The sequence below is a fragment of the Canis lupus genome, chromosome 27 (genome assembly GCF_048164855.1).
Source record: "Canis lupus baileyi chromosome 27, mCanLup2.hap1, whole genome shotgun sequence".
Lineage (NCBI taxonomy): Eukaryota > Metazoa > Chordata > Mammalia > Carnivora > Canidae > Canis > Canis lupus.
The window spans coordinates 24077315-24104121 of NC_132864.1; the positions used below are offsets into that span (position 1 = coordinate 24077315).

General features: G+C 46.6%; 1 protein-coding gene and 1 long non-coding RNA gene across 5 annotated transcripts in view; one reads left to right on the forward strand and one right to left on the reverse strand.

Moving 5' to 3' along the window:
- The window catches only part of UBE3B (ubiquitin protein ligase E3B), a 53216-nt gene that overhangs the window by 12092 nt on the left and 14317 nt on the right, over positions 1-26807 (reverse strand). For all 4 annotated transcript variants that reach the window (XM_072802895.1, XM_072802896.1, XM_072802897.1 and 1 more), the window contains 12 exons: positions 24100-24205; positions 23679-23799; positions 22231-22408; positions 20124-20287; positions 18811-18978; positions 15014-15185; positions 13458-13576; positions 12527-12641; positions 11768-11867; positions 7103-7222; positions 2390-2566; positions 2152-2262 (listed from right to left, as the gene is read on the reverse strand). In XM_072802895.1, coding sequence (XP_072658996.1) covers positions 2152-2262; positions 2390-2566; positions 7103-7222; positions 11768-11867; positions 12527-12641; positions 13458-13576; positions 15014-15185; positions 18811-18978; positions 20124-20287; positions 22231-22408; positions 23679-23799; positions 24100-24205 — 1651 coding nt within the window. The remainder of the gene's footprint in view (positions 1-2151; positions 2263-2389; positions 2567-7102; positions 7223-11767; positions 11868-12526; positions 12642-13457; positions 13577-15013; positions 15186-18810; positions 18979-20123; positions 20288-22230; positions 22409-23678; positions 23800-24099; positions 24206-26807) is intronic.
- On the forward strand, positions 6143-17851 carry LOC140619475 (uncharacterized). The gene is made up of 4 exons (XR_012019359.1): positions 6143-7237; positions 13953-14085; positions 14566-14709; positions 14981-17851. It is a non-coding gene; the product is annotated as an uncharacterized lncRNA (long non-coding RNA).

A 26807-nucleotide genomic window follows, 5' to 3' on the forward strand; every position in this document is an offset into this window, starting at 1 on the left:
CTCTAGGGGCTTCCTAAACTTTCCATGTGGAGACCAGGACCTCCCGCCACTTACTCAAGTACCTCCACAGCACACCACAGCACAGCAGTTAAGGGCACAGGCTTTGGAGTTGCACAGCTCAGAGATCAAATCCCAGCTGCGCTGCTGCCTGGCTGCAGGATGTCAGCTCTCTCCTCTGCAAATGGGGACCAGCACGGCTATCCAGTTTTAAGGATTTAATGAGCAGGATGGAGAGGAACACAAAGCATAGGATCTCACATGAAGACAGAGCAGGAGGAAGCCTCCAGGAGAAAGACCAATCTAAGCTAGACGTAAGGAGTACAAGCTCTCTCGTGCAAGGTCCATGGGCATGCCCCAGGGAGGGAACACAGAGCTTTCTAGCCATAGCACAGTGTGCAAGGAATGAGGCCAAAGAGTCAGGTAGGGCCAGATCAGGAGGGGCCTCCTGAGCCTCCTAGAGTCTGAACTGTATCTGGAGGGCAGTGGAGAGCCCTAAGAGGGCTCTAGGCAGGGAAATGCCAGGTTTGTATTTGACATGGAGAATGGACTGGAGAAGAAAGACAGAAAGCAGAAATACAGCAAGAAACCACTGCATAACACTGGGGAGAATGGACAGATTGTTCTAGATGGGGACAGGTATGCAAGTCAGAGAGATTTAGAAGGGACAGGAGCTCAGGCTCGATGATGGCCTGTCTCAGAGGATCACAAGGGTTACATGAGTTAATGCATGCTCCTCTTCACTCTGGGCCCAGCATGTCCTAATTTCTCTCTGTGCTGTTACTGCTGGAGAGGGAGGAGACAGACACCGGGTCCAGGAAATGTGGAGCACATTCACAGAAGCCATGAAGTCAGGCTTCCTTGCTGGCCCAACTCTTCTGGGTATATCACAGCTACATGTTTAAAAGAGAAATATGGCATATGGCCAGGTAGATACTCATGGGAATTTTTTTTAAAAGTGGGAATCAATTGAGAAATGGTTTCCATTTTGCAGATGCGGAAAGCAAAGCACAGCAAAGGAGTCCAGGACCCCCAACCAGTCCAGGGCAGGAGGCAGCCTGAGAGACCCTGGGCAGGGATACAGATGGGGAACCTGACTGCACCCTGGCCAGGGTCTGAGGCCATGGTTAGAGGATGTTTATTCAGAGAGAATGAGTATGCTTGCCCCACATGGCCTCTCTCCCTGTCTCCTTCCCTCCCTCCATTTACCCCCCAACCCCTGCCTCTGCCTGCCTTCCCCAGAGCTTGTGATAGGTGGGAGGTGAGTGCTGCTCAGGTAGTTCTGGAGCTGTGAAGATCCCAAGCTCCTGCTGCAGCTTTACTTCTTGCCTGGGAAGCAGGACCCTTAGAGCAGGGACCAAGTGCTACCAGGTGGGAGTTCCATCAGCTCGGCTTGTAGTGGACATGGACCAAGAGCTGTGTGGGCATTACCCGGAGCCTACACAAGTCCATGCCACCCTGACCGCGTGAGACTGAGGTCAGGAGGTCTGACCACAAGATACACCACAGGAGGTGTCTTACCAGTATTAGCTCACGCATTATCTAGAGCAACGTAATAATGTAGCTTTTATGATCCCTAATTTCTCTGAGGAGAACAAGTGCCTACAGAAATAAAAGCAACCTGAGTGCACAGTCACACAGCTAGCCGAGAAAGACCAGTCTCGACCAGGAGCTGGGGGCTCTGTCCTACTGTCCTGTTCTGGCTCGTAGGCAACACCCTGACACCGTGGCTTGCTCTGAGGCACTCATACCAATAACAAAAGATTTAAAAACATTTCTAACAACTATTGCACCCCACAAAATGCTGTCCTCCTACAACTGGACCATGCTGGCCCGGGTTTGAAGGTGGGGTCTACTGCTTCACTAGCACTGAGGCTCTGGCCAAGTGACCTCTCTTGAAGCCTCAGTTCTGTTACACACAGGTAAATGGGACTGCAGCCAGGCCACAGGACTGGCAAGAGGATGAGATGACATACCACATGGGAAGCCCCCAGTATTTCTGTCCAGTAATCTTGGGTACTGGTCTCTCTCTTGGGCTCCATCCTAATGATAGGTCTTCTACATGGCTGGGCCTGGCCATGACAACATGCACGAAGTAACAGGGATTTCTAACACCTTGTTTTCCCTTCCAGGGTGACGCTTGAACATGCCTACCTCATATACGGCCTTTCCCAGCATCTTGCCCACAAATTCGAAGAGCTGCAGGTAGTTCTCATGAATGTAGGACGTGGGAGAGGGGTAGAGCCTCTCGTCCCCGCTGGTTGTCTGCAAGGAAGAATGGACAGAGGTGGGGAGGTTAAATGTCTTATAATGAGCAAGCCCAGCCCTTTGCTTCTCATTTGTCACTGAGAATTTGCCTGCAGTCAGCCCTACTCCTGCTCCCCGTAAATACCTTGAACAGATTGAGTGCTGGGTCGAATACCCTCTTGATGATTTCCTCCAAGAACTCCTTGAAAACACCATCCTGGTCAATGCCTGCCTCGTCCACCCCAAGGTCGTTGACGAACTTCACTCGGATCACGCCCTTCATGGCATGCTGGGAGAGCTGCCGAAGTTGCTCATAGCCGTCCTGTTGAGGGCAGAATGGCAGCCCGTTAGGAGCAGGAGGTCTTCTGCAAAACTCACAGCTGCCTCTCCAAGGCTCCAGCTCCCCTGTGAAGCCTTCCTGGCGTAATTACTAAACACGCAAGTCAGGATGTGGGGCGCAGGGATGGGCAGTTTTCACTTGCTTTTAAATGAGCCTGTTAAAAGGAGAACTCATTTTGGGGATGTGACTCCACTGCTCTGCTGCAAGGGGAGGCTTCCCTCGAGACGATGCAGAGCACTGAGACAGGGAAACCAGATAAGATGTGTTGTGACAAGCTTTTGGTCATTAGACAAAGGATAGAAGTAACTGGGACAAGACCCCACCCTCTCTGCTTTAATGCAAAGAATAGCTTATTTAGCTCATGGTAAAAATCAGACCACTGGGAGATGAAAAATAAAAGTACCCCTCATGCCTCAACTCCTGGTATCTTTCCCCAGATCACAAAAGGCCTGGGTGAGTCAGGCTAAGGAATTTAGGGTCCTAAATTCCTTAGCCTAAGGAATTCCCTAAACCTGAGGGCAGTAGGGAACCACAGAAGAGTCCAGATAGGGAGAGACCTGACTGGCTCTCAGAAAGATCTTTGTTGGCAGCAGAGCAAATGGATGGCAGGGACAAGGGTGCAGGAGTGATGATGGGCTCGCACGAGGCAGGGGCAGTGGGGAGAAGCCCAGCACATACCCTGTCCCCAGCTAGCAGCCGGCAGCCAACCTTCGAGGTACACAACCATCTAGCACCTCCCCCCGTCGTCGCTCCCCCCATGCAGAACTGGAGGACGTGACTTTAAGAGTTCTTATACTCAATCATCTTGTTTAGTCTGCCTCTCGATTCTAATCTGTTGAGGTCTTCAGGCACCTGTCTCTGTTACCTAACATGTTCCTGGCATGTGGATGCTGGTAAGAAAGCTGCTCAGGTTTTTGTTTTTAAAGATTTTATTCATCTATTCATGAGAGACACAGAGAGAGAGAGAGGCAGAGACACAGGCAGAGGGAGAAGCAGGCTCCATGGAGGGAGCCCGATGTGAGACTTGATTCCGGGACTCCAGGATCACACCCTGAGCCGAAGGCAGATGCCCAACTGCTGAGCCACTCAGGCATCCCAGGTTTTTGAGGAATGACTGTAAGAAGCAGGGCTAAACAAGACAGCTGCCAGCGAGGGATCTTCTGGTCCAACAGAAAAGGCCCCATCATGGCAGGGGCAACCTAGCTCCTTAGATGCTGTCATGTAAGTTGCAAATCAACTGCAATATCCTACTAAGGCCGCCTGCAGGTCTGCCTCCTAGTCACAACTGTGGTACCGTCAGACATTCCACTAACACGAGACAGACCATCTCCAGGGCAGGCAGGTGGCTGCTTTCTCACAAAGCACACGGGGCCAGCATGGCAAAATCTGCTTTGGAGAAACTCTTGACCATCTTCTTGCTGATCACACTACCCCAGTGATGCCAAGGACTGTCCCCCAGTGGCTCCTAACTTCATTCTGGGGTTAAGCTCCCAAGTTAGTGAGCTAGTAACGATCTCTGGAAGGCAGAGGACCATGATTTTGGGCGTGTGGGCCTGAGAAGTGCTCTTTAAGCAGGTGGAAGTTTGAGAACACCGAGGAGATGGAAGAAGGGGAACACAGGAAGTCAGCATGCAGCTGCAGCAGAATGGTTAAACCATTCTACCTGCATTTACAGTAATTATCTTGGCACAGAGTCAGGGACGGGTGGAGAATTCTTAGCACCCTCTTGCTTGCCTGCAGGATTTCCTCCATTCTGCTTTGAAATGATACCTCCCTAAGCCGACTTCACATTGGTAGGGGTGCCAGGATCACACAGATTAAATGAGATGGTGTTATGTGCAGGCACTTAGCATGCAACCACACACATGGCAGGTACTTAAGGAATGTTAGCTGGAGTCGAATCTCACTTTCTATCAGCCCCACATCGGCCTTTTCTTTGAAGAGCTGTAGAAAGGAATCTGCCAGTTGCCTCCTCTGACTTAATTGTCTGTTGCGCCCTCTGGGCACAGGCATCATTATATAAGAACTTGATCTGTGTCCTTCCTTGTGGAAGGTAAGTGGGAAGATGGCATTCCTCTTCCCTCCTGCATCTCAAAGAGCAGATGCAGAGGACCCTAACCTGGGGATAAGAGCTGGCTCCCACACCCAGCTCTCCCCCTGAGACCTGAGTGAACGTGACTATGAATCTTAACTTCTCTGGCCTTAGCTCCACCTCAGAGTGAGGGGACAGGGCTCGGCAGAGAGGTCTTATGGTTCCTCCCGACTCTGAGATGCTAGGGGAAGCCTTCCCGTAAGACTTCAGACTAACACGTGCATGTGAAATACTGAAGCGCCACTTTCAATAAACCCACAGAAAAGGAGACTGAATAAAAGACCAGGATAGCACATGAGTGGCTAATACCAGCTTTTGATGCCCCCTTGTGTCCAAAGCAAGCAAATACTACTGGGCTTTCCTACTCTAACAACCAAACCAGCAGATAATCAGAAACTAGGGTAAGGGAAGAGTGACCTTCTCTCTTTCCTAACGCAAAATGAACAACAGTATGTATCATGACGAGAAAACTCCAGCGGAACATAAAAAGGAAAGTGGACTTGGCCTAAAACCTGAGACAGACACCCCTCCTGTGCCACCCCTGAGAGCTGTGTTTGAGAAAACAGGCCCCTCTGGTGCATCTTCCATAAGCAATGACACTAGAAAGAGCCGGGGATTCAGTCACTCTCAGGACACACACCAGTCTCCACCACTGCAGCCTTCCTATTGGTACTGGCCATGTCTTGAGAGGGACTGAGGACAGTAAGCAACAGGGGAGCATCCAGGTCTGAGGAGGAAGGTGCAGGAGAAGGGAGTTTCCAAACACAATTGGGCTTTTTCCTCTTTGAGTCAAAGCAAAGCTTGCAGACTGGTGGCCCACGGGTAGATTCGCTGCATTATCTAACCTTCCAGATGCTTTACAAAATTCTATTCATTCACAACATAAAAGCTCTGGGGATCTGATGCAAAATTCTGCATTGTGGCCTTCTCTTAAAAAAAACCCCAGAGCATAACGGAGCCTGAATCTCCTCACAGAAGTAGTCAGGTGGGACGTGCAAGGTGGTCTCTTTGATGGAGGCACATATTCCCTACCTGCCCACCCCTCTCTACTGCTTGCCAGCCCTGAGGCTGGATGTCAGGTGTTATCTGTCCACTCACAAGTGGGACTCTTTCTCTTCAGTAGTTATCTAAACTGAGGGCTGTGTTTCAAGAAGAGTAGGAGGGAGCAGTGGAAGTGAAGAATATTCCTATTGTTTAGCGTGCAAACGAGATGCTCCTACACAGATGCACTCAACCAGCTTGACCCATTCCCATGACCAGCAGGGTCTCTGTAGGCACTTAAGTTTCTTATCTCTACTTTTAAGAATGTCAAAAACATCATCTGGTTACCACATGCTGCCTCTCCCCAGGAGACCCCCATGTCAATTGCCAGTGTTCAGAGGAACTAAAAGCAGCTCTCCAGGAAGGAGAGTGAATGTCCCAAGGGGAAAAATGAAAAAGTAGGGTGGGGGTGGGGTGGGGGTGGTGTATGGAGAGAAAGGGCTGCTGCCAGTGCCATTTGCTGGTGGCTGGCTATGTGGCCATGTGTTGTCCTGGAATCCCATGATGGGCCATATGCCACAGAACGTGCTAATGAGGGGCTGTGGCTGGAGCCAGATAGAAGGTCTAAAGAGCAAGCAGGGCAACTACATCAAGCCTAGCCTCGCCTGGGAATGTGGACTTGGGGGCTCAGTCACCAATTCGACCACTGGTAGGCTCGGCACATTTGGTCAGGCTCCACACTGCACAACCCTGGGGGAGGGCACGGGACACATACACACAGTGACCTCACAGGCACGAACATTTCCTGTAACAACCTTCCAGGAGATGGTAGTGTTTTTCCAACAATATCAATGTTATTATAATTTTCTGACACACAGAGGTAAAGTGTCCTGAGGACAGGTACCTATTTCTAATTCACATGAAGCTGCCACAGAGCAGTCACCCTGGACACTGAGTTTGGCTGAGGTGGGCCACTTCATGGTTTCTTGTAAGTTCCTGTTAGGAGAACCTCTAGCTCTGTAATAAATGCACTTCCCAATATGGCTAGGTAAACTTACTACCTACACTCCAGCCTCCAGACTCACACTTGGGAGTCTGAGCAAAATGTCTACCCAGGCAAAGGGAGTTTGCACAGACATAAAAATGGCTGCATGTGGCACTTCTGTCCTCACTGCAAAGCACACAAAGTGTCTGATGTTCCAGCCCTGAGGCTCTGGTAGGGAAGAGATAGGGAAATATTGCACTATGGGTCCTCAGTGCGGAGGTCATGCTTAATCAAGCAGTTCTCTGAAGCACACGACAGGATGAACGGCCCCATTCCCACCCCAAGCCTTGATTTCAGTGCCATTAGATCAAGGAATGACAAGAGACATCTGGAAGCAACGTATCACCCACTAAAAACCCAGCACTTCATGGAGTACACCTCTTTGTGATGGGCTTCTCACCTCAAGCATCCGGGACCGTCGGATGGTAATATGAGTGACGTGGGGAGAGGCTGAGCTGGTCTCCACAAGCCCCAGTTTCTCCTTCTCCTTGGTGACCATGTTTCGGAACAGGAGAACTCTCTGAAATGAGCAAAGGTAAGACCAGAAACTGGGTCAACAACCAAAGATTCCTGAAGACACACCATACAAGATTAATGAAGTGAGTCACGTGAGAGGCAAGCAGGGAGCAGAACGGGACACTCTGATATACGCTACAGCCACTAAGTGTCTTGGAAGAATAGTAAACATTCCCCAAAACAACCTCAGGAGTTATAAACACAGCTGAGTACATGCCAAGGATGAAAGGTTCCAGAAAGAGAGGAACCCCCAGAAAGAGTAGCCAGAGACCGGTTAAGGATGGTCTCGGAGAGGGACGCCTGGCTGGCTCAGCGTTTGAGCGTCCGCCTTCGGCCCAGGGCATGATCCTGGGATCCGGGATCGAGTCCTGCACTGGGCCTGTGGGGAGCCTGTTTATCCCTCTGCCTGTGTCTCTGCCTCTCTCTGTGTGTCTCTCATGAATAAATAAATACATCTTAAAAAAAAAAAAAAAAAAAAAAGGATGGTCTCGGAGAAAATCGGTTCTTCTTCAATCAGTAGGCTACTATAAAAACCTGGCAGCAGGACCGGTTATAGAGGTTGCTTTATATAGCAGTGCCTGCTTTAAAGAAAATCAGTGTTATGAATTAAAAAACAAACATTTCAAAGATATTTTTTTTCACTGTCAGAAATTTTTAAAAAATTATCCCACAGAATAAAGGTCCCTGAACCTTTTATCTATCTCTTCTGTGTCCTCAAGTACATCATAACCACCCATCCCAAGTAACATTTCTCAATTACTATTAGAGAAGAAACCTCTCTCTCGCCATGGTCAAGATTCTGAGAGCTCCTTTACGAGAGCACAACCCTTCACTCCATCCTGGGTTTAAGAATCACTGCTATAAAAGCACTCAGATAATGTCAGCTGATGAAGAAATAAATCCAAACACCACTGTTTTGTTTTGTTTTTTAAGTGGCAATCTCCTAAGTCAAAAGCTTTGTCACATACAAACAAGGTCAGAAGGATAACAACAATGGTAATAAGAGTTAAGTATACACAGGGGAGGCTAGTGTGTTTACATTTGATCGTTTAATTGGCTATGAAGTAAATATGCTGTAGCGGGAAAAGCGACTGCCTACGGCCTCCCAAGGAGGAGGAATGTATTTGGCAGAAGGGTTTCTTCTCAGCAGAGCAGCTTGATGTGGCTGGTCTGCGAATCTAGAAACAAGGACTGAAGTGCTCTGAGTAGTATCAGAAGCTCTGGGGGTTTAAGGAGAACATGGAAGGGAAGAACAGACCAAGCAACAGTGAGGGAGGCTGTGATGGGGAGGGGGGAGTGAAGGGCACCATCGCCTAACAGGTCTGTGCAGGTGGGGCAGGGGGACCTGCAGACTTCCAATTTAACTTGTGTGGGCTGTGGGGCACAACTGCTTCTTCTGCCCTCAAATCTTTAGCATGAACATGAGGCAGAAGAGCCTTCCATAGGGGTAAATCCTGTATGGGGCAGAGACCACATACACAGAAGCAGAAGCGCAGAGGCGGCTGAGAGAACACCTGCCTCCCAAGATTCTCAGGATGAGGCCCTGATTTCCATGGGGCAAGGAGGAAGGTATGGGACAACTGTAAGCACCCTGCACGGGGCTGAGAGACCTCAGCAACTACAGCAGATATCTGGGAAAGGATCCTTGTCTCTACTTTGCAGATGAAGAAAGTGACTTACCCAAGGTCACACAGCTGGTGGACAGAGGGGTCACATTCAAACCCAGGACCCATGCACAGACCACCACACCATAGAGCCCCTGCCCTCCCCGTGGGGCACTAGGCCCTCCACACCCAAACGAGAGAGAAAGTCCTCAAGTCCCAGTTGGGAGATGTATCTCAGATAGATGTGTAAAAGCAATGTAAAACAGCACAGAGGATGAAGTGTGTGTGTGAACCAGGCAGAGTTGAGGCCTTCTTCCTAGTAAAGGAAGAATGGTGTTGTGAGTCACTCACTTGAGTGAGTCAAGAACAGGAAGAGTTCTGGCATTTATGCCATATGTGACAGACGCAGGGGAGCAGACAGGATTGCAGAGACCCTATTAGCTCCCTGTGCATTCCAGCAGGATGTGTCAGCAGGGGACACAGCCCTCATAACCCCAATACACTGAGCTTAGATGCCCTCTTGGAACTGCCAGGGCCATCACAAGATCAGAGCAGGGGTCAGGAGACGAGGAAGGGTCCTCAAGACACAGCAAAGAGCAAGTTCATTAACTATGCACAAAAAGCCTTGATGACAATCTTCAGCAAAATGCCCCAAAGAAAAACACACCAGGGATTATACCACAGCCCCCAAGTCATGCCAACTAATCTCAGAGGTTTCCAGACTTCTTGTTCGCAGCATCCCTGACGGCTCACTGGTGACTTTCGCAGCACTCCTAGGTCAAAAGTAATACAGTACCATTTATGAGATGGCTAGTATCCTAAACTACTTAGTATTTATATGCTAAAGGCTTAATAGCTGTATTTTAAAAATGCACGTACATTGAAATAAAAAATAATTCAGTTTCATTTTTAAAACCCAGCTTAGCAAATAGGACATCCTCGACAGGAATGCTGACATTGTAAGCTTGAGCTAGTACTTCACAGTGTCCAACAGATTTCACTGTGCTCCTCTGAAAAACTTAAAATATCCTGTGACAACCCAGAGCCACCAAGGCATGCCAGGTGTGAACTGCAGATACCCGGAATGGAGATCCCAGGCTGCATGATACGGGAATGCTATGGTCCAGGGCTGACTTCACAAACACATGGGTCCAGGGTGCGGTGCTTGGTTTGCAGTCAGACTGCACCACCCTGGACAAGGCCCTGGAGATGAAGGCCTGGAAGCCACTTCCACACGGAGCAGTTGCAGAAGGGAAAGATGCCACCCTTGGAATACAGAAGGCCCATAAGGCAGATAAGAACTGTCTGCACATCTCAGAAGATTTAGATTCCACTTTCAGTGGTTATTCAAGGACCAAAGGGTGGAAGTTACAGAGAATTAATTTAGCTTTGGGTGAGGAAGAATGTTTCATCATCGGGCAGAGTAAAGCAATAGAATGGCTGGCTTTGCCAGGCTGCAGGTCCTCTATGTGAGGTAAGGTAAGGGATATTGTTGGAGGGGCTCCCTCCAGGGCGGGGGCATGTTTCACTAAGTCATCTCCTGAGGTCCCTTCATTTCTGAGAGGCACTGCTGTCAAGTGCAGTAAGAATTTAAACAGCCACATCCACTACTTGAAGGTGAAGAATGGCAATCCTGAGTATTAAAGTCAAGGTCACAGCAATATCAGAGAGCAATGAGGGGTGCTTATCTCTGAAAAATAAGGTTCAATTTACAAAAATGTGACTTGTGCTCTTTTCTAAAAATATCTTTTGTCAAAAAAAGGAGGAAAGGAAAGAAAGGCACACAAAGACCCGTTAGAGCCTCTTCTGAAGGAGCCCGATGTTGCTGTGGCTCCAAGCAGACATTCCTGGAGCGCCCACCACAGACATTGCCTCCTGTGAAGCAATGGGATGTGGCTGTGCCTTCCTGTGCTTCTTGACACTCTCACCACAGTACCCGATCCTTCCCAAGTCTATCATGTCCCTCAGTTGATGGTTTCCTTGCTCTGATTAGCCCTCTCCTCGCACCGGCCCTCTAAAGGACAGGTCCCTTGTCATCTTACTCCTTGTCCATGGCGATGGGTGCAGCCAGATTTGGGGGGTGTCCACACGTACAGTCTCTCTCCAGCCCTGCTGTTCAATGGCCTCGAGGGGTCACGGACACTTCACCTGTTGCCTGCTCAAAGCTGATCTTACCAGCACTTCCCAGAGCTGCTCTTGCCTCTGGCTCCTACCCTAGGAATGACTCCTGCAAGCATCCAGGAGTCTGAGCCAGAAACATGCCCACTACCTGAAATCCATCTTTCCTTCTCTTCCGAACATCTTTGTTCTTATGATTTCATTACCCTCTTTCTACGCTCATAACATCTCTGCCTCTAGCCACTCTTCTAACCCATGGCCAGAAGGATCTCTCTAAAGCACAGCTCTGACCAGGGGCCCTTGAAGCTGCAAACACTCCAATGGCTCCAGGAAGTTCACACTCCTGGCCCTGGTACAAAAGGCCCTTCTGGCTCCAACTCCTACAAACCTTCTCAGCTTCCTGGCTCCCCTTTATATTCTCCACAGCCAGAAGTGAACATCTAGCCATCCCGGAGCACCACGCTCTCAATCACCCCAGGCCTTTAACTACTGTTCCCTTCCTTTAACTACTGTTCCCTTCTGCCAATGGAAGCTTTTCCTGACTCCATTCCCCCTGTTCCCAGCTGGGTCAGGTCCCCTGGTCTGGGATCCCACAACATCCATCCCTGTAACATGCACCTCACCTGCCAGAACTGCCCGTTCACACTGTCTTCCATCTCTCTACTTGGCTTAATACCTGCTACGGAGTGAGATCCAATCACCATTTGCATCTGTTGAGAGAGTGAGCTCATTTCTTTCTTTCCAACTGCTACAGCTAAGAGGGCAAGGCAGGTACCATGTGGTAGAAGAGAAAGATGCACAGGAGCCCAGTTCTGAGAGCAACTCACGTTTTTGTGAGGGATGACATGAGGGATGTACTGCAGGATCAGCTGGGCCCGCTTCCTGTCCTTGTCCAGTTCTTGGAAGAGCACACTAGGTTTGAGATCCCTTCAGAAGAAGAAAAGCACGGGTTTGGGTTATTAGAACAGTAAAACCATTCTCTAGTTGCAGGGGTGGCCAACTGCAGTCTGCTGCCATTTCTGTATATAAATTTCCATGGAACACAATAACTACATACTGTCTCAGGCTGCTTTCACATTACAACAGCACAGCACAGTGGGATACTTGCAAAAGATATCATCTGGTCTGCAAAGCCTAAAATATTTGCTGTCTGGCCCTTTACTGAAAGTGTCTGTCAGACCCCACTCTAGTGCCACAACCTAAGAGCTGACATGTCACTGGTAAAAAAATCACAGACCTCTTATGTTTAGTTGTTGCAAGAGGATTTCCCCACCCCACCCTTGAAAAACCTAGCTGTAGTTTCTGTCCTGCCCATTCTGCTGAAAAAACCACCACTGAGCTATCGTAACCTGCTGCTCAGTCCAGCTAGAAGAACTTGCTTCCCATTTGCTAAATGTGACCTGGCTCTGTCACTGTTAATGAGCTCTAATCACTCTCTGTCTACACATCCTCACAAATTGCCAACTGCCTGGCGGTCTGTCCTCCCAGGAGGACAGGGGACAAAGGAGGGATGAACACCTCTTGGCTTCAGAGTGTGAGTGCAGAGCATGATGGAGGAGACCCCCTTTCCCCACCCCACTCCTCACTTTCGCAGCCAGTGGTCTTCAGGGGCAAAGCGCCGCCGGCAGTCCCGCTCATACAGCACCATCAGCCACCCGTGGACAGACTGGAATAGCTCTAACGTCTCACCCTTGGCGTTCTCTATGGGGCACACAAATAGGAGAGCCGCACACGCAGAAATGGTCAGAGCTGGCAGGGAGCCAGGAGGATAGCTCCTTGTCTCTGCCTGTCACCAGGCCCCACCAACATCCTTAGTCTCCCTCACTCTGGATTTTACGCAGAACCAACAGAATTAAAAGACTCCCTGGGTATGTTCTAAGCATTGGCAGGACCTGGGTGTCTCAGACACAATCACTCCAGCTGCCTCCCAAAGCAGGTGATCCAAAAGACCTTTTTAATTTAAGGAGTTTTGTACAACTGCTTCAGGAGGTAAGCTCGGATTTGAAGTGTGCCCTGACATGTTTTCTTTTCATGGAAATCAACTCAAAGAAGTGAAAGGAGTTTCAGGGCAAAATCATCATTAATAATCCTTCACATGTATGTGTACATCCTGAAGGAAAGGCTAAGACTTCCATAACCACACTACTACCTTGAGAGGCTGTGTATATAGCAAAGAAGTACAACTTCCAATTATGTGAATAAATGTGCCCTTCCAATTAGCCATGATGAGCAATAAAGCTAAGAATTAGCTGGTGTTACAGACCGTGGCCTCCCTGTGCAGCATCAATAAATTGACGGCTGGCAGGACGCCTGGGTGTCTCAGTGGTTGAGCCTCTGCCTTTGGCTCAGGGCATGATCCTCGGGTTCTGGGATCAAGTCTCACATCAGGCTCCCCACAGGGAGCCGGTTTCTCCCTCTGCCTATGTCTCTGCCTCTCTCTGTGTCTGTCTCTCATGAGTAAATAAATAAAATCTAATTAATCAATCAATTAATTGACAGCTAGCATCTTCACCTTACCTACGATTCCATCCCAGATCATCTTAAACACAAAGGAGTTCAGGAAAGAGGAGATAGTAACCAGTTCTTCCAGTTTGAATGAAATTTGTTCTTCATATACTTCAATGTCATCAAGGATCCTAAATCAGATAGAAAATCAGTCACAATTTCCCACTGAGAAAAGCAGGAAAAATAGGAGATCTATACCTCTTACGAGACAAAACAAGCTCAAGAAACAAGCTTCATCTTTCAGATAAAAATTTACAGTTAACACAATATGATGTACAGGATCTGCTTCAGGATAACCTGGAAGGGAGAGCTTGTGGGGGTGGAAGTAAAGCAGCGGTGGCTGCATCCTGACCACTATGGAAGTTGCTGGCGGGCATGTGGGGGATTCCTTGTACTATTCTCCCCACTTTCTATTTATTTGAAATTGTCCATGGTAACAATGTTAAAACTACAACTGAGAGAAGAAAAAAATAAGAAGCTGCCCTGTGTATTTTTCTTATTCATAAGGATCCGACTGTGATGCTCTTACTTCCTGCCTGAACTCATGCCTGACTATCAAGGAATCTTGACTGAGAGTGTGTCCACTGAGGAGAGCCACGGAATCTTCCTCTGCAACTACGACAGCCACTAGTGGTGCTTGGTAGGTACCTGCTTAATATTTATGTGGGAATGAACACATGCCTGAAAGAATGTGCGAGTAAATGAATCATTTAAGATACAGCTCTATATGAAAATTTCCTAAGATTGCTCCATTCGCTTTAGGGCGCAACTCGCTCTCAGGTCACCCCAAACCCAGCCATTCACTGTGTCTTCACCAATGGCCACAGACCCCCGGCTCTTGCCTCTAACTGCTCCTCAGACCCCTCTCTCCATGATTCCTACCCAGTCACCACCTATGTCTTCCTTACTCCCTCCTACCAATGTCGTCTATCCCAAACATAACTGTCTGTCCCTCTCTCTTATAATTCTTTACCAACTTTGGAAAAATGTGGAATTAAAAAAAATATCAAAACTACAACTAGACACATAAGCTTAAAAAACAAAAGAACTGAATGGGACTCACATTTGCTAATTCCCCATTCCCTTTTTTCTGCATTACCTCCTTCAATCCTTACCACAGGGCCAAGAGGTGTGTGCTACTGTGATTCCCATCTACAGATGAGAAAAGAGAGGTTTAGAGAGGCAAGGCCTCCCTGTCCAGGGTGCCTCAGGAAGTGGCCAACCCAGGATTTGCCTCCCACTCCTCAGCTCTGGATTCTTCCGGGTAACTATCTAACCCAGTGAGTAAATGGTGGAGGTGGGATTTGAACCCAGCTCTGGGAGACCCCAAAGCCCACACTCAAGGGTACTGACCCAGCTTCCCAGAAGAATGGGAACTAAGAATAGCCGAGCCCTGACTACACGCCACCCACCTTGTACTGTAAATGTTTTCTGATTTTCCTAATGACCCTGCCACACCAGTCTGAACAGTGGTGGTAATCACATCAGCAATGGCTTCCTTATGGACACTGTGACTTGGCTTCTCCATATTCTAGGAAAGGAATGGAGCCCCACAGCAGTCAACCTACGTGATGAGGTGCCGGGAGCAGTCACAGAACAGCATCAGCATGGCCAAGAGCTGCTTGGACTCTTCAGTGTCATTGTTGAGGCATTCCAAGAAGAGCTTTAACCCTCCATGGGGCCCGAGCTCACAGATAAACGCCCACAGTTTGGGGAGCAGGTCATCAAGGTAAGTGAGACCTGGAAAAGGATAGAGAAACCCAAGCTTCAGGTGGGGGTTCCATCTGGTCCACGGTTTCTCCTACCCACTGGGGGGAACAAAATGCTTATACTTCTTTGTGGACATTTAATGTGTATGAAAAGAAGGTGCAATCACTAAGAAAATCATTATGACCCCAAGAGTAATGATCACAGTAACTGCTAACATTTCATGAATGCTTTCTATGTTTCAGATGTCGATCTAAGTACTCTGCATGTGTTATTTCCCATCTTGTGAAACCTAATGTTACCTCCATTTTATAAGAGGAAAAAAATTAAAGTAATTAGCCTCAAATCACCCACCAATAAGTATCAGAGCTAAGAAGAGAACCCACGTCTGTTTGACTCACTGTTTATATTTTAAATCAGGGATCAACAAATTTTTCCTGGAAAGAGATAGAGCCTAAGTATTTTTAGGCTGTGTGGGCCTGGCCCAGAAGGACCCTGTCACACTATTGTAGTACAAAAGCAGCCATAGACTACATGTATATGAGTGGATGGCACTGTATTCCAATAAAAACTTTATTTACAAAACCAAATGGTGGGCTGCATTTGGCTCACAGGTTGTAGTTCGATGATCCCTGCTTTCAACCACCTTTCAGGCTCACCTACATTTGGCAAAGCTTTCCTCTCCTCTACTTCTACTATTCTATCTCTGCTAAAAATGGGAAAGCAATGAATGATTGTAGCAGAGATCCTGTGAAGTGTCACACAAACATTTAAACTTGGATGAAGCAGAAGACATTTTAGGTGTCTGCTTTCTGATGGCCACAAGGCCTCAGACACATAAGCTACATCACTGCTACATTTTAAGTCTATTAATACAGCTATTGATTCAGAGAACCTGGCTCTGAAGTTCCATGTGTCTCTGAACATACAGCAAGGTGTGTGCCTCAAATTATTCTTCATATTTCACTTTATATTTGAGTCCTTATAATACCTCTCATTTTACAGGGCACTTTAAATTACTTAATTTGAACAAAGAACTGCTTGCGGAAGATAGATTTGCCTGGAGCAGGGGCAGAATGACAGACTCAATCAATACTGCTAGAAATGCTTAGACTAGAGTGGCCCGAAGGGACTGTAGAAGAGGCAAAGAAACAGAGGCCCACTTAGTTATTATCCCTAAAGGTTTGAGCTCACATTTTCAAGGTAGCAGAATGTGGTTAGAGAATGCAGAAACCAAAAAAGGAAAGAAGAATGTGTAACTTTCACAATTTAAAAATAGCTTACAAGAGAAACAGAGTGAGTAGTTAAACTGTGGAGACCACAAATATACTCCCACAGGACAATCAGGAAGAGCAACTACTCTCATGTTATGTGAATAGTCCTCATGGTGTGGACAAAAATACCCATTTCCAGCCTCAGACACGGATTCAACCGGGGCTGCCTCTGGAGCAACTTGGAGAGAAATGAAGATGCGGCGCTCTGGAGAGCTATGCCAGAGGGCAGCACGGGGCTCTGGGCCACCCAGTGCACGTGAGGAGCATGAGCAAAGAAGCATATTATCTTCTACTATCTACTTTGCATGTAGCTCAACAGACAGAACATTCAACAAACACTTCAGGCTAGTTTATCTCATTCTTCAAAGGAACTATTTTCAAGTTAGCCAAGAAAACTTCTTTCTGGGTTCTCTCACTGAGACAACAGGGGATGCCTGAATTTGTGGTCTCTTTAAAAAGCTTGAGCACCGACCAGGACCTCAAAATCGTGTCACTTACAATGCTTCTCAAACCTTCACACTGGGTGCTGGGGTGCCAGGCTTGATCCAGGTCCCTCTTCATCCTCTTTTGAGCTTTCCTAATGGAGCCTACCCTGGGCCTAAGGCTTTACATAACACTCCTCTCCTTGTTTCCCCACAGTATACTCATGTGCCTGCTTGGTACCTCACACTTGTCACACCCCAAATAGAACTCTTCATTCCCCACAAGCCCCATCCCTCGCTGGTTGTCCCCAGCTCAGCAAATGATACCACCATCCACATAGGCTGCTTGGGCCAACAATCTGGCCTCACCTTTGAAGCCTTTGGCCTTCACTCTTCCAAATCCAATGTATCTATTAGACCTGTAGACATGACCTCTAAAACCTATCCAAAGGCCCCTGCCTCCAACCCTGTTGTCACACCAGTCCCATGCTGTTCAATCAGGGACCATGCTGCCCCCTAGGCAGCATCTGGCAGTGCCTGGAGACATGAAGGGTTGGCATAGCTGGAGAGGAAGAAGTACTACTGGTATCTATGGGAAGGGGCCAGGGGCTGCTAAACATCCTACAACAGACAAGACGGCTTCCACAAAAGGAACTATAGGGCCTGAGATGTTAGCAGTGCTGAGGCTGGGGAAGCCCGCTCCAGTCCAAGCCCATACTGTCTCATTTCCTCTGCGGTCACAGTACCCATTAGGACAGTAAATACTTTTCTCCCTTGCCTACTGCTTGTCTCCTCACTCTTAGAATCCTCTTAGGAAAGGGACCCTTGGCTATCTTAGTCACCTTTTCACCCTCAGTGCCTGGCACACAGATGTTCTACTAATGCCTGAAGATGAATAAAGTAAGTGTGAAAGAGAGAAAGAAGCAATGGTAATTCAGGATAAAAAAAAAATGTAAACGTGATGTGACAGGCACTCGGTGTCATAGTATATGTTGGCAAATTGAATTAAAATTTTAAAAAAATGTAAAATGAAACAGAAAAGTTCTTGACCCCTTACGTAGTCAATAGTTTCATGGCTTATAGACTTTCAGTCCTCATAATACTAATTCATATGAACAAGTACTGCATGGCAGTAGAAAGCCCCAGTGCCCAAACTGTGTTCATGGGGGAATGGGGGAATGGGGGAAGGGGACACATGGACACGATTTTCTTCCTTGCTTGGCTAAGAAGGAAAACATCAGGCATATCCACGTGATGAGATACTATGCAGCCAATAAAAATGAAATTTTGGAAGAACTGTTGACAGTGATAAAATGCTTCTAAAGTGATGAATGGAGGTGTCTGGGTGGCTCAGTCGGTTAAGTGTCTGCTCTTCAGCTAAGGTCATGATCTTGGGGTTCAGCCCCACATCAGGCTACCTGGTCAGTGGGAAGCCTGCTTCTCCCTCTCCCTCTGTCCACTGTTTCCCGTTTGTGCTTGTATCAAATAAATACAATCGTAAAAAAAAGTTTCTGAGATCATACGAGATCAGGCATGTTCAGGGTGGTATGGCCATAGACCAAAGGAAAAAAAAGTGACGAATGCAAAGGGAAGGGTAAAACTACGTTATTTCAACTTAAACATCATATACATCTGTGGTACAGGTGGTTATCCTTGGACTATCGGATTAAATATGGCCTTGCTTTTTTCTTTTCTAATTTTCTAGTCAGAAAAAAATAGTAACTTTTGAAAGCAAATTGCACTCCATAATGAAAAAAAGAGCCAGGTCTCAGGAACGAACTGGCAGCACTGGGACTGAGGTCAGTGTGAGCCATTTAACTGAGGTGCAGCAATCTCTAAGAACAGCTCAAAAATATCCTCCTTCAAAACCTATCTCCTGAGCCAGAAGAAATTCAACTTTTTCTAAGAAAAATCCTTTGCCAAATGTTGGAGATGGAAGAAGGCACCTCAGGACTCCCAAACCTGTGAGTATCTGCAGCCGGATCTGGGTCAGAGTCGTCAGTGAGGTCTGGTAGAGGACACAGATGTTGCAGACCTTCTGGACCTCCACAGAGTCCACACGCTTACCCCCAACAGGCCTGAGGATATTCCGAACGGATGCAGACTTCTGAAATGCACGCTTCAGGAGATCTGGCACGGAGGGAAGGAATATGTGAGCAGACGTTCAGCCATCTGCCAGCTTTCACTCCATAAAGAGCATCTCAGTAAAGTGCCCGGTTTACAACCAGGTCTGGACAATGGGGCAGCTGCCTTGACTCAAGTCATCTCTTTGGGATAAATTAGAAAAGCATTCACAATAGGCTTTTAGGCGGCACCCAGAGACCTCTTCAGAACATCAGAAAATATCTCAGACCAAGCCAGACATATTCGACTGCTACAGGGGATTCTTTTACTGGGCCATGGGAACCTACAGGTAAAAATCCAGCAGACTATATTAGGGAAAGATGGGTGAAGGCGGAGGGCCTGGGTGACTCATGGTTCTCTGTGCTTTAAGAGGGAAGCAGCATCAACCTTGAGTACTGATACTCGGTTTGGGTACTGATACTTGACTTTAGTTTTAAACTTTCCCATTTACGTTTACATCCTGCTGAAGGGAGACTGAGCCCCTGCCCACGGACAGCCACATGATGGAGACTGTCTGAGCCACACCGGATGGCAGAAGAAAAGTCACCCTGAACCTGGAAATCTGCCACGGGCAGGTGACTCCACTGAATTCTGTGTTAGTAGCATTTCCTGAACTTTCCTCAGAGAAGGCACCAAGAAACCTTCCCACAGAACCTATGACTAAGCCAAAGAGGCAATATGGGGGTGGCCCAGTCAGTGACCCATACAGGTCCAAATGCAAAGGACCTTTATGATTAGGGGCTCAGAAAGGCTCTACTTCCCCTAAGAAATGGGCCTTCCTTCTTCTTGTTTTAATGAGTAAGAGAAGATCCACAAACCCCTTTTCATTCTAGCTACTACTAGAAATTCAGAGCCAAATGGAAGTTCAGAGATCCCCACCGTACTCCTTGTGGAATATCCCCTAACTGTGGACACTTTTCTCTACACCTGACCTTGGTCTTATTCACTTATTTGTTTCCCTGGTCCTTGTTTTCTATCCCCTAAGGGTTTTCTGTTGATCTGCTAAATGTGAACTTGGTTGAAGCAATCTTAAAACCTTTGTGGGAGAAGTCCGAGTGTCCCAGAAATGGAGGGGAGCGGGCACACAGGGACAGTAGGAACTGCACTTGAGCCAAGCAGAGCCCCAGGCTCGGCCTGCCCCAGCCACTCACTCTTTACAGGAAGCACATTCTGGGGTGATGCTGGCTGCACATGGGCTGGTTCCTGGTTCTCCACCAGCTTCTTGCTCAGGATGTCACTGAAGAAGATCCGGATCAGAGGCACCCCCCACAGGAACTGCAGCTGCTTAGTGATCAAGGGCATTGACTCGTTAAGGCTAGGAGAGAGCAGGAGACCCAGTGGGTCAGTCCCACCTGACGCTGGCCATGGAGAGCCCACTCAGCTCCCCACTAGGCCTTCCACTTGGAGAGGTGGCAAGGGCCTGCCACTCAACATGGCAGATAAGAGGGCAAAAAAGAGAAAGTGGGATCCACAAATACCACTGAGGGCCTAGGTGCACAGAGTAATGACCTCTTTGTCTTCTCTACAGCATTCCTACCCACCCCAGGGCCCCAGGCTCCCATGTCACAGTCCTCCCGGGTGCACAGTCCTCTCCTGTCTCTGTTCTTCATCCTGACCCCACCCCATTTACCACTCAGGCGACAAAAGCTAAATGATACCTGCTTACTGTCCTCTTCTTCACACTAGGCTGCAGGCCCAGCCTGCAAGTTTCCATGACCCCTAACTTTCTAATAGTCTCCGTGCCTTCAAGTGCTCCATTCCCCACTGCACGTGGCACTCGAAGCATCAGACTCACTCTTAAAATCTGCCTTCATCACCTCCTTGCTCTATATCCTGTAAAAGCTCCCAGCATCACAGTAGAAACAGCTACCACCCACAACCATGGGGCAGGCCTAGAGGCAGGCCCTTGACATACTTTACCTCATTCGATCTTCTGAAACAACAGTATCTGAGGGATGGGGAAAATCGTCCTTGTGTTTCAGAAGAGGAAAGCAGGGTAAAATGGCTTGTCCAGAGCCCCCCAGAGCAGATCAGGCTGCACAATGCTATGTTCCCCTGCCCCTCCTGCCTCCCACAACATCTCTCCTGAGTCCCAATCACACATGCTCCATCCTTTTCAGGCTAGGGTGTCACACAGGGGCCTGTTGTCAGCTGGCAATTTGTCTTTTCAACTGATGACACTCAGGTACGATGAGGAAAAGGGAGACAATCTAGGGATTTCTTTTCCTGGCCCACATTCTTTGCCTCAAGGGTAGCTGCCGGGGACACAAATATCTAATAGGAAAACAGCTGGGAGCCACAGCCGCCTTTGCTCCTGAGACCTGAGACATCTCAGTCAAGAGTATAGGTTTCATTTTCAAACTTGTGATGCAATGCCGCCTTACTTAATTTCTCTCTTCTTGCCTAGGATTTTTTTTTTAAGATTTTATTTATTTATGATAGACCTAGAGAGAGAAGCAGAGACACAGGCAGAGGGAGAGACAGGCTCCATGCCAGGAGCCTGACGTGGGACTCGATCCCAGGGCTCCAGGATCGCGCCCTGGGCCAAAGGCAGGCGCTAAACCACTGAGCCACCCAGGGATCCCCTCGCCTAGGATTTTTAATGTTTGAGTTTTGTAACTAAAAAATTTTAAGTTAATATTCCATCTCTTGAAAAGGATGAGGTTACTTTTATCTCTTTTCAATCATGTGTCTCATTTTATTTTATTATTATTTTTTTAAAGATTTTATTTATTTATGACAGACACAGAGAGAGAAAGAGGCAGGGGCACAGGCAGAGGGAGAAGCAGGCTCCATGCAGGGAGCCTGACATGGGACTCGATCCTGGGTCTCTAGGATCATAACCTGGACTAAAGGCGGTGCTAAACCGCTGAGCCACTGGGGCTGCCCGTGTCTCATTTTAGTATTTCCAAAATATGGCAGTTTAGGGAGTCAGAAAAAGCGATATTGAGAAAGAAAAAAATAACAGTGCTAGATATGGTTCATAATTTACTACGGAATGAAATTCAAAATAAAAGGACTTAAAAAATTGCTATTTACAGGGGAAAAAAAGAAACTGAAGGGACATTCACGCAGGTTGTCTCTGGATAGTAGCTTAATGCGTTTTTATTCTCTTTTGGTCTTATCCAGATTTTATTCAGCGAAAATACTCTTGTAACAAACGAAACACAAGCTGGAAGGAAGAAAGAAGGAAGAATGAGGAGGTGATGAGAGACAGGCAGGGGACAAAAGAGATGGCCATTTGCCTCTAGGACTTACCCATAGTCCACAGATTGGGAGAACCAGCCAAGGACGGGGTGCCAGTGTGTCAGGTTGGATTTCTTCTGGGACACGTACTTCTGACAGTAGCACAGCATCTGGGTGAGTAAACTCACGAACCCGTCTGTCTCCTCCTCTAACACTTTGGGGCTGAGGGAGCCCAAGTGTAGGAGGTTGCCTACAAAGAGAGGAAGCTGAGTGCAATGGGCCCAGGTGGCCTGCTGTGTCACTGTCACGACCCTGTCGCCTTGGCCTCCCACAGCCATGTCCACAAGCAGGAAGAAAGTCCTTGTGGAGAGGCACCTGGCAGTCCCAGGGCTGCAATGTTATATACCTGGCTTCAAATCCTGGCCCTGCCACAGAGGCCCTGCCTCAACTTACCTCACCATTTTGTTATAAAGATGGCAATAAGGATCCCCGCTCTTGATGTGAGGGTTATAATGAAGTAACATATAATGTCAGGCAGGTAGAGGTGTGTGATCTTTAGTGAGCACAACACTGTATTTTATTGATTGATTGATTGATTATTATGGTTAAGAATTTTATTATCAAAATTATTATATCTCTTGTGAAAGTTCAAATGTTACAGCAAGGTATAAACACTCCCCTTGAGAAAGAAGTGATATTTCTTCCCTTCCAAGAGTTCCCCCCACCCCCCGCCGCCACCACCCCCACCCCTAGAGGTCTGGTCTTGACAGCACCCTGCCCACACAGAGTGGCTGGGGTCTCTGCACGTGCCAGGCAGGGTGAGGGCCGCCTGCCCGCTGGCCTCTCCCCCTGGTTAAAGCCAAAGGGAGAAGAGCACAACACTTTAATAGTACACTGATATTTGAAAATCAAGAGTCAATATAAGAACAACCTTTGGAAGGACATCTGAACATTCTGGGAAATCATCGTTGTTCAATGTTCACCCAAGTTATTTAATATGCCTTGGTGAGGACGCTCACCATAACCTCTCTTAAGATTTTGCCCCCAGAACCTTTTTCTATATAAATTTCCAAGTGATGAGAATTACATACCACTGCTAATTTCAAATGCTTCTATTTGCTCCTGTCTTTTATTCATGTACAAAAAACCATAAAACAGATGATGCAGACCCCACTCATAAAAACACCATCCAACCACACCTGCCCTTCTCTCTGGAGATGAGAATTATCCAGGCAATTCCTTGCATCTTCATTTTTCCCTTGGCTGTCAGGAAGCTGAGGGCAGAAATTTAACATTCATATACACTCACTCAACTAGGTTGCCAGATTGATAGATTTTCCATTGGTTTTCAATTTTGCATGTTTATTTTCTATCTGATTACATGTCTTTTAAGTACTTCTAAGGGTTACCAAAAACAACTCATGATTTCCAGAACAGCAAAAAACAAAACAAAAACAAAAACAAAAAAACTGGGCTTTTTCCTGACACCCAGAACACAAATTCCAGACACAGGTACTCACCCATCAGACAGAGTGTATGGCATCCTTCTAAGCTTTCACATACATCACGGCATCGATCTTCATTTCTTAAAAATGTGATGAATTTACGAAGCATGTCATGAGATTCTAAAACAGTGAGGCGCTGCAAACAATTGCAGACTGTTAGGGTGGGAGCTGACAGGAAGAATTTCCCACCAGAGCATGAACTTGATGGCTTGCAGATCAACACTTGGATGCCAAACGTGCTCTCAATGGCCAGGAAGAAAATGAACAAAGATGAGAACCTGGCTCTCTGGCCTGCTAACATGAGTGTGCCTATGGTGGTTACCTTGCTTAGAAGAACTATCAGGAGAAGAAGTGGAAATTAACAGAGAAAATATCTTACTAATTTCTAAGAAGAAAGGGAAAAACGGACTAAGGGGAGAATCACAGAGCCACTTACCTCAGGGGTCACTGTGCTGAGATGAGTCACAAGAGCAGGCACAGACATGATGTGGATGAGGAATGGCCGAATCAGATTGTCTGAAAATTGTGCGGCAATCACAGGGCTAGACACAGACAGATCACCTTATTCACACAGGTTTGCGCGTCACCCCAGAGCCAAAGAGCCACTCTGCCAATGCCCCCAACTCCCCTGGAATTATGCTTCACAGGACTTCTAGGAAAACTAAAGGCTGAAAATGGGGACACCCCAAGGTGAGTGGCTGAGTCAGTGAAAGTACAGCTGCAGGATGCAACTACGAGAAATCCATTTTGAAGTTTTACTGACATGAGAGAATATTCACGCTGTAATAAACTTTAAAGAAAACAGAATAAGAAACTATGTCTAAGGGAGGTGAGGGGGGAGGTAGTGGCTGAGAGGAAAGAAAAGAGCTTCTGGAATGCTGGCACTGTTCTATTTCTCAAGGGGAGTGGTACTTATGCAGCCATGTTTACTATGTGATAACTCACCAACAATTCACACTTCAATTAAGCAATTTATTCTAAGTATGCATTATGACAATAATACTTAGATATGTTTACATATAGATAAGCTCGTAAGTATATATAAGTGAAAAAAACCAAGAAGGACAGATTTAAAAAGAATGTTAACAATGTATATCTGGGTTGTAGAATCATGAGGGACATTTTTTCTTCCTTATGCTTTTTTGTTTCACCCAGGCTTTCTACAATAAGCACACAATCTTCCATAATCAGAAAAAAAGATAATTGTTATTAAAATAAGATAATGACCCCTACCTGCCTTACACCGAATATAAAAATTAACTCAAAATGGATTATATGCCTAAATGCTAGTTTTATAACCAAAATTATAAAACTCTTAGAAAAAACATAGGAATAAATCTTTGTAGCCTTGGGTTTGACAAAAAATTCTTAGATAGGACATAAATATCACAAAATTTAAAACTTTGTGCTTCAAAGGACACCATCAAGAAAGCAGACAACTCACAGAAAGGAAAGAAACATTTGCAAATTATCTCCTGATAAGGGGACTTTTATTTGGGACATATAAAGTACTCCTACAACTCAACAACAAAGGACAAATAACCCAATTAATCAACAGGCAAAGGATCAAAATCGACATTTCTCCAAAGAAAGAGATACATATGGTTAGTAAACACATGAGAAGATGGTTAAGATCACTGGCTGTCAGGGAACTGCATATCAAAACAACAGGGAGGGATCACCTCACATCCATGAAGAGAACTATGATAAATAAGATAACAAGGGTTGGCAGGAACATGGAGAAACTGTAACCTCATTCATTACTAGTGGAAATGTAAGATGCTGAGGCTACTTTGGAAAAGTGTGGCAGTTCCTCAAAAAGTTAAGCACAGAGTTACCACATGGTCCAGCAATTCCACTCCTAGGAATATATGCAAGAGAAATGAAAAATACTTCCACACTAACAACTTACAAATGTTAATGGTAGCACCATTTATGGGCCCTTATAGAAACAACCCAAATGTGGCAGTCATACCACAGAATATTACTCAGCCATGAAAAAGAACCAAGACCTGATACATTCTACAACTTGGATGAACTCACTATGCAAAGTGAAAGAAGCCAAGCACAGAAGCCATACATTGCAGGATTCCATTCATGTGAAATATCCAGAACAGGCAAATCCCAAGGGAGAGAATGCAGACTAGTTGTTGCTGGAAGCGCTGGTTGGGTGATTGGGGGTGGTGATGGTGACTACTGATGGGTATGGGATTTATTTCTGGAGTAATTGACACATTCTAGAATCAGACAGTGGTGATGGTTACATGACTCCGTGAATGTACTAACCACCAGTGAACTGAGTTTACTTTAAATGAGTGAAAGGTAGGATATGTGAATTATAGTTCAACAATAAAGTTATTTTTTAAAAAAAGTAAACACCAGAGGTCATGCAGGAAAAAGAAAAGTCGAACTTACAGGAGGAGATTGATATCTTCTAGCTAATATACTCCAGTGGCAATGACCAAGTATGTTACCAGTATTTAGACTATCAGAACCTGTATTATTAACTTTACCACTTTCAAGGGTACCATTTTTGGGAAAAGAAAGCTGCATAAGGCTGAAATGATCAAAATATTAGTGTCTATGTAAACCACCCGTCTATAGAAGGCTGACCAACCAAGCTAAACTCACTGAGCTGAGCTGGAAAAAGAGAGGTTCACCGCACAGTCCCCGTCAACAGAGAGTTCACACTGCAACCAAGGAGCTGGACGGGCACATAGGAAAAACAGAAACTGAGCCTGGACAAACCAGAGGCCTGGTTCATAAACGGAACAGGGAGAATTTTAGAACGTTTCCACATGCCACAAGTTCAATATATATTGTTCCTGGAATATAAAACTGTGTCCAATACATGAGGCAAGTGTACAGAATGAGGAGTAAAGAGTATGGGCTCTGAAGTCAGACAGCCTGGGTTTAATTGAGACCAGGGTTACGTGGCTTAACCTCTCTGGGCCTTACCTTCTTCCTCTATAAAACTGAGATTAAAGAGTGTGGTGAGGAGTCAATTCATGAGGGTAGGAATCTTAAAACAATTGTATGGCCCATGAACATTAGCTGTTTGCATAAGATTTGGTGATCATGCCTAAACATATGATCTATAATTTTACAGACTTTCAGTACCATATCCCAGTATGACAAAACCAC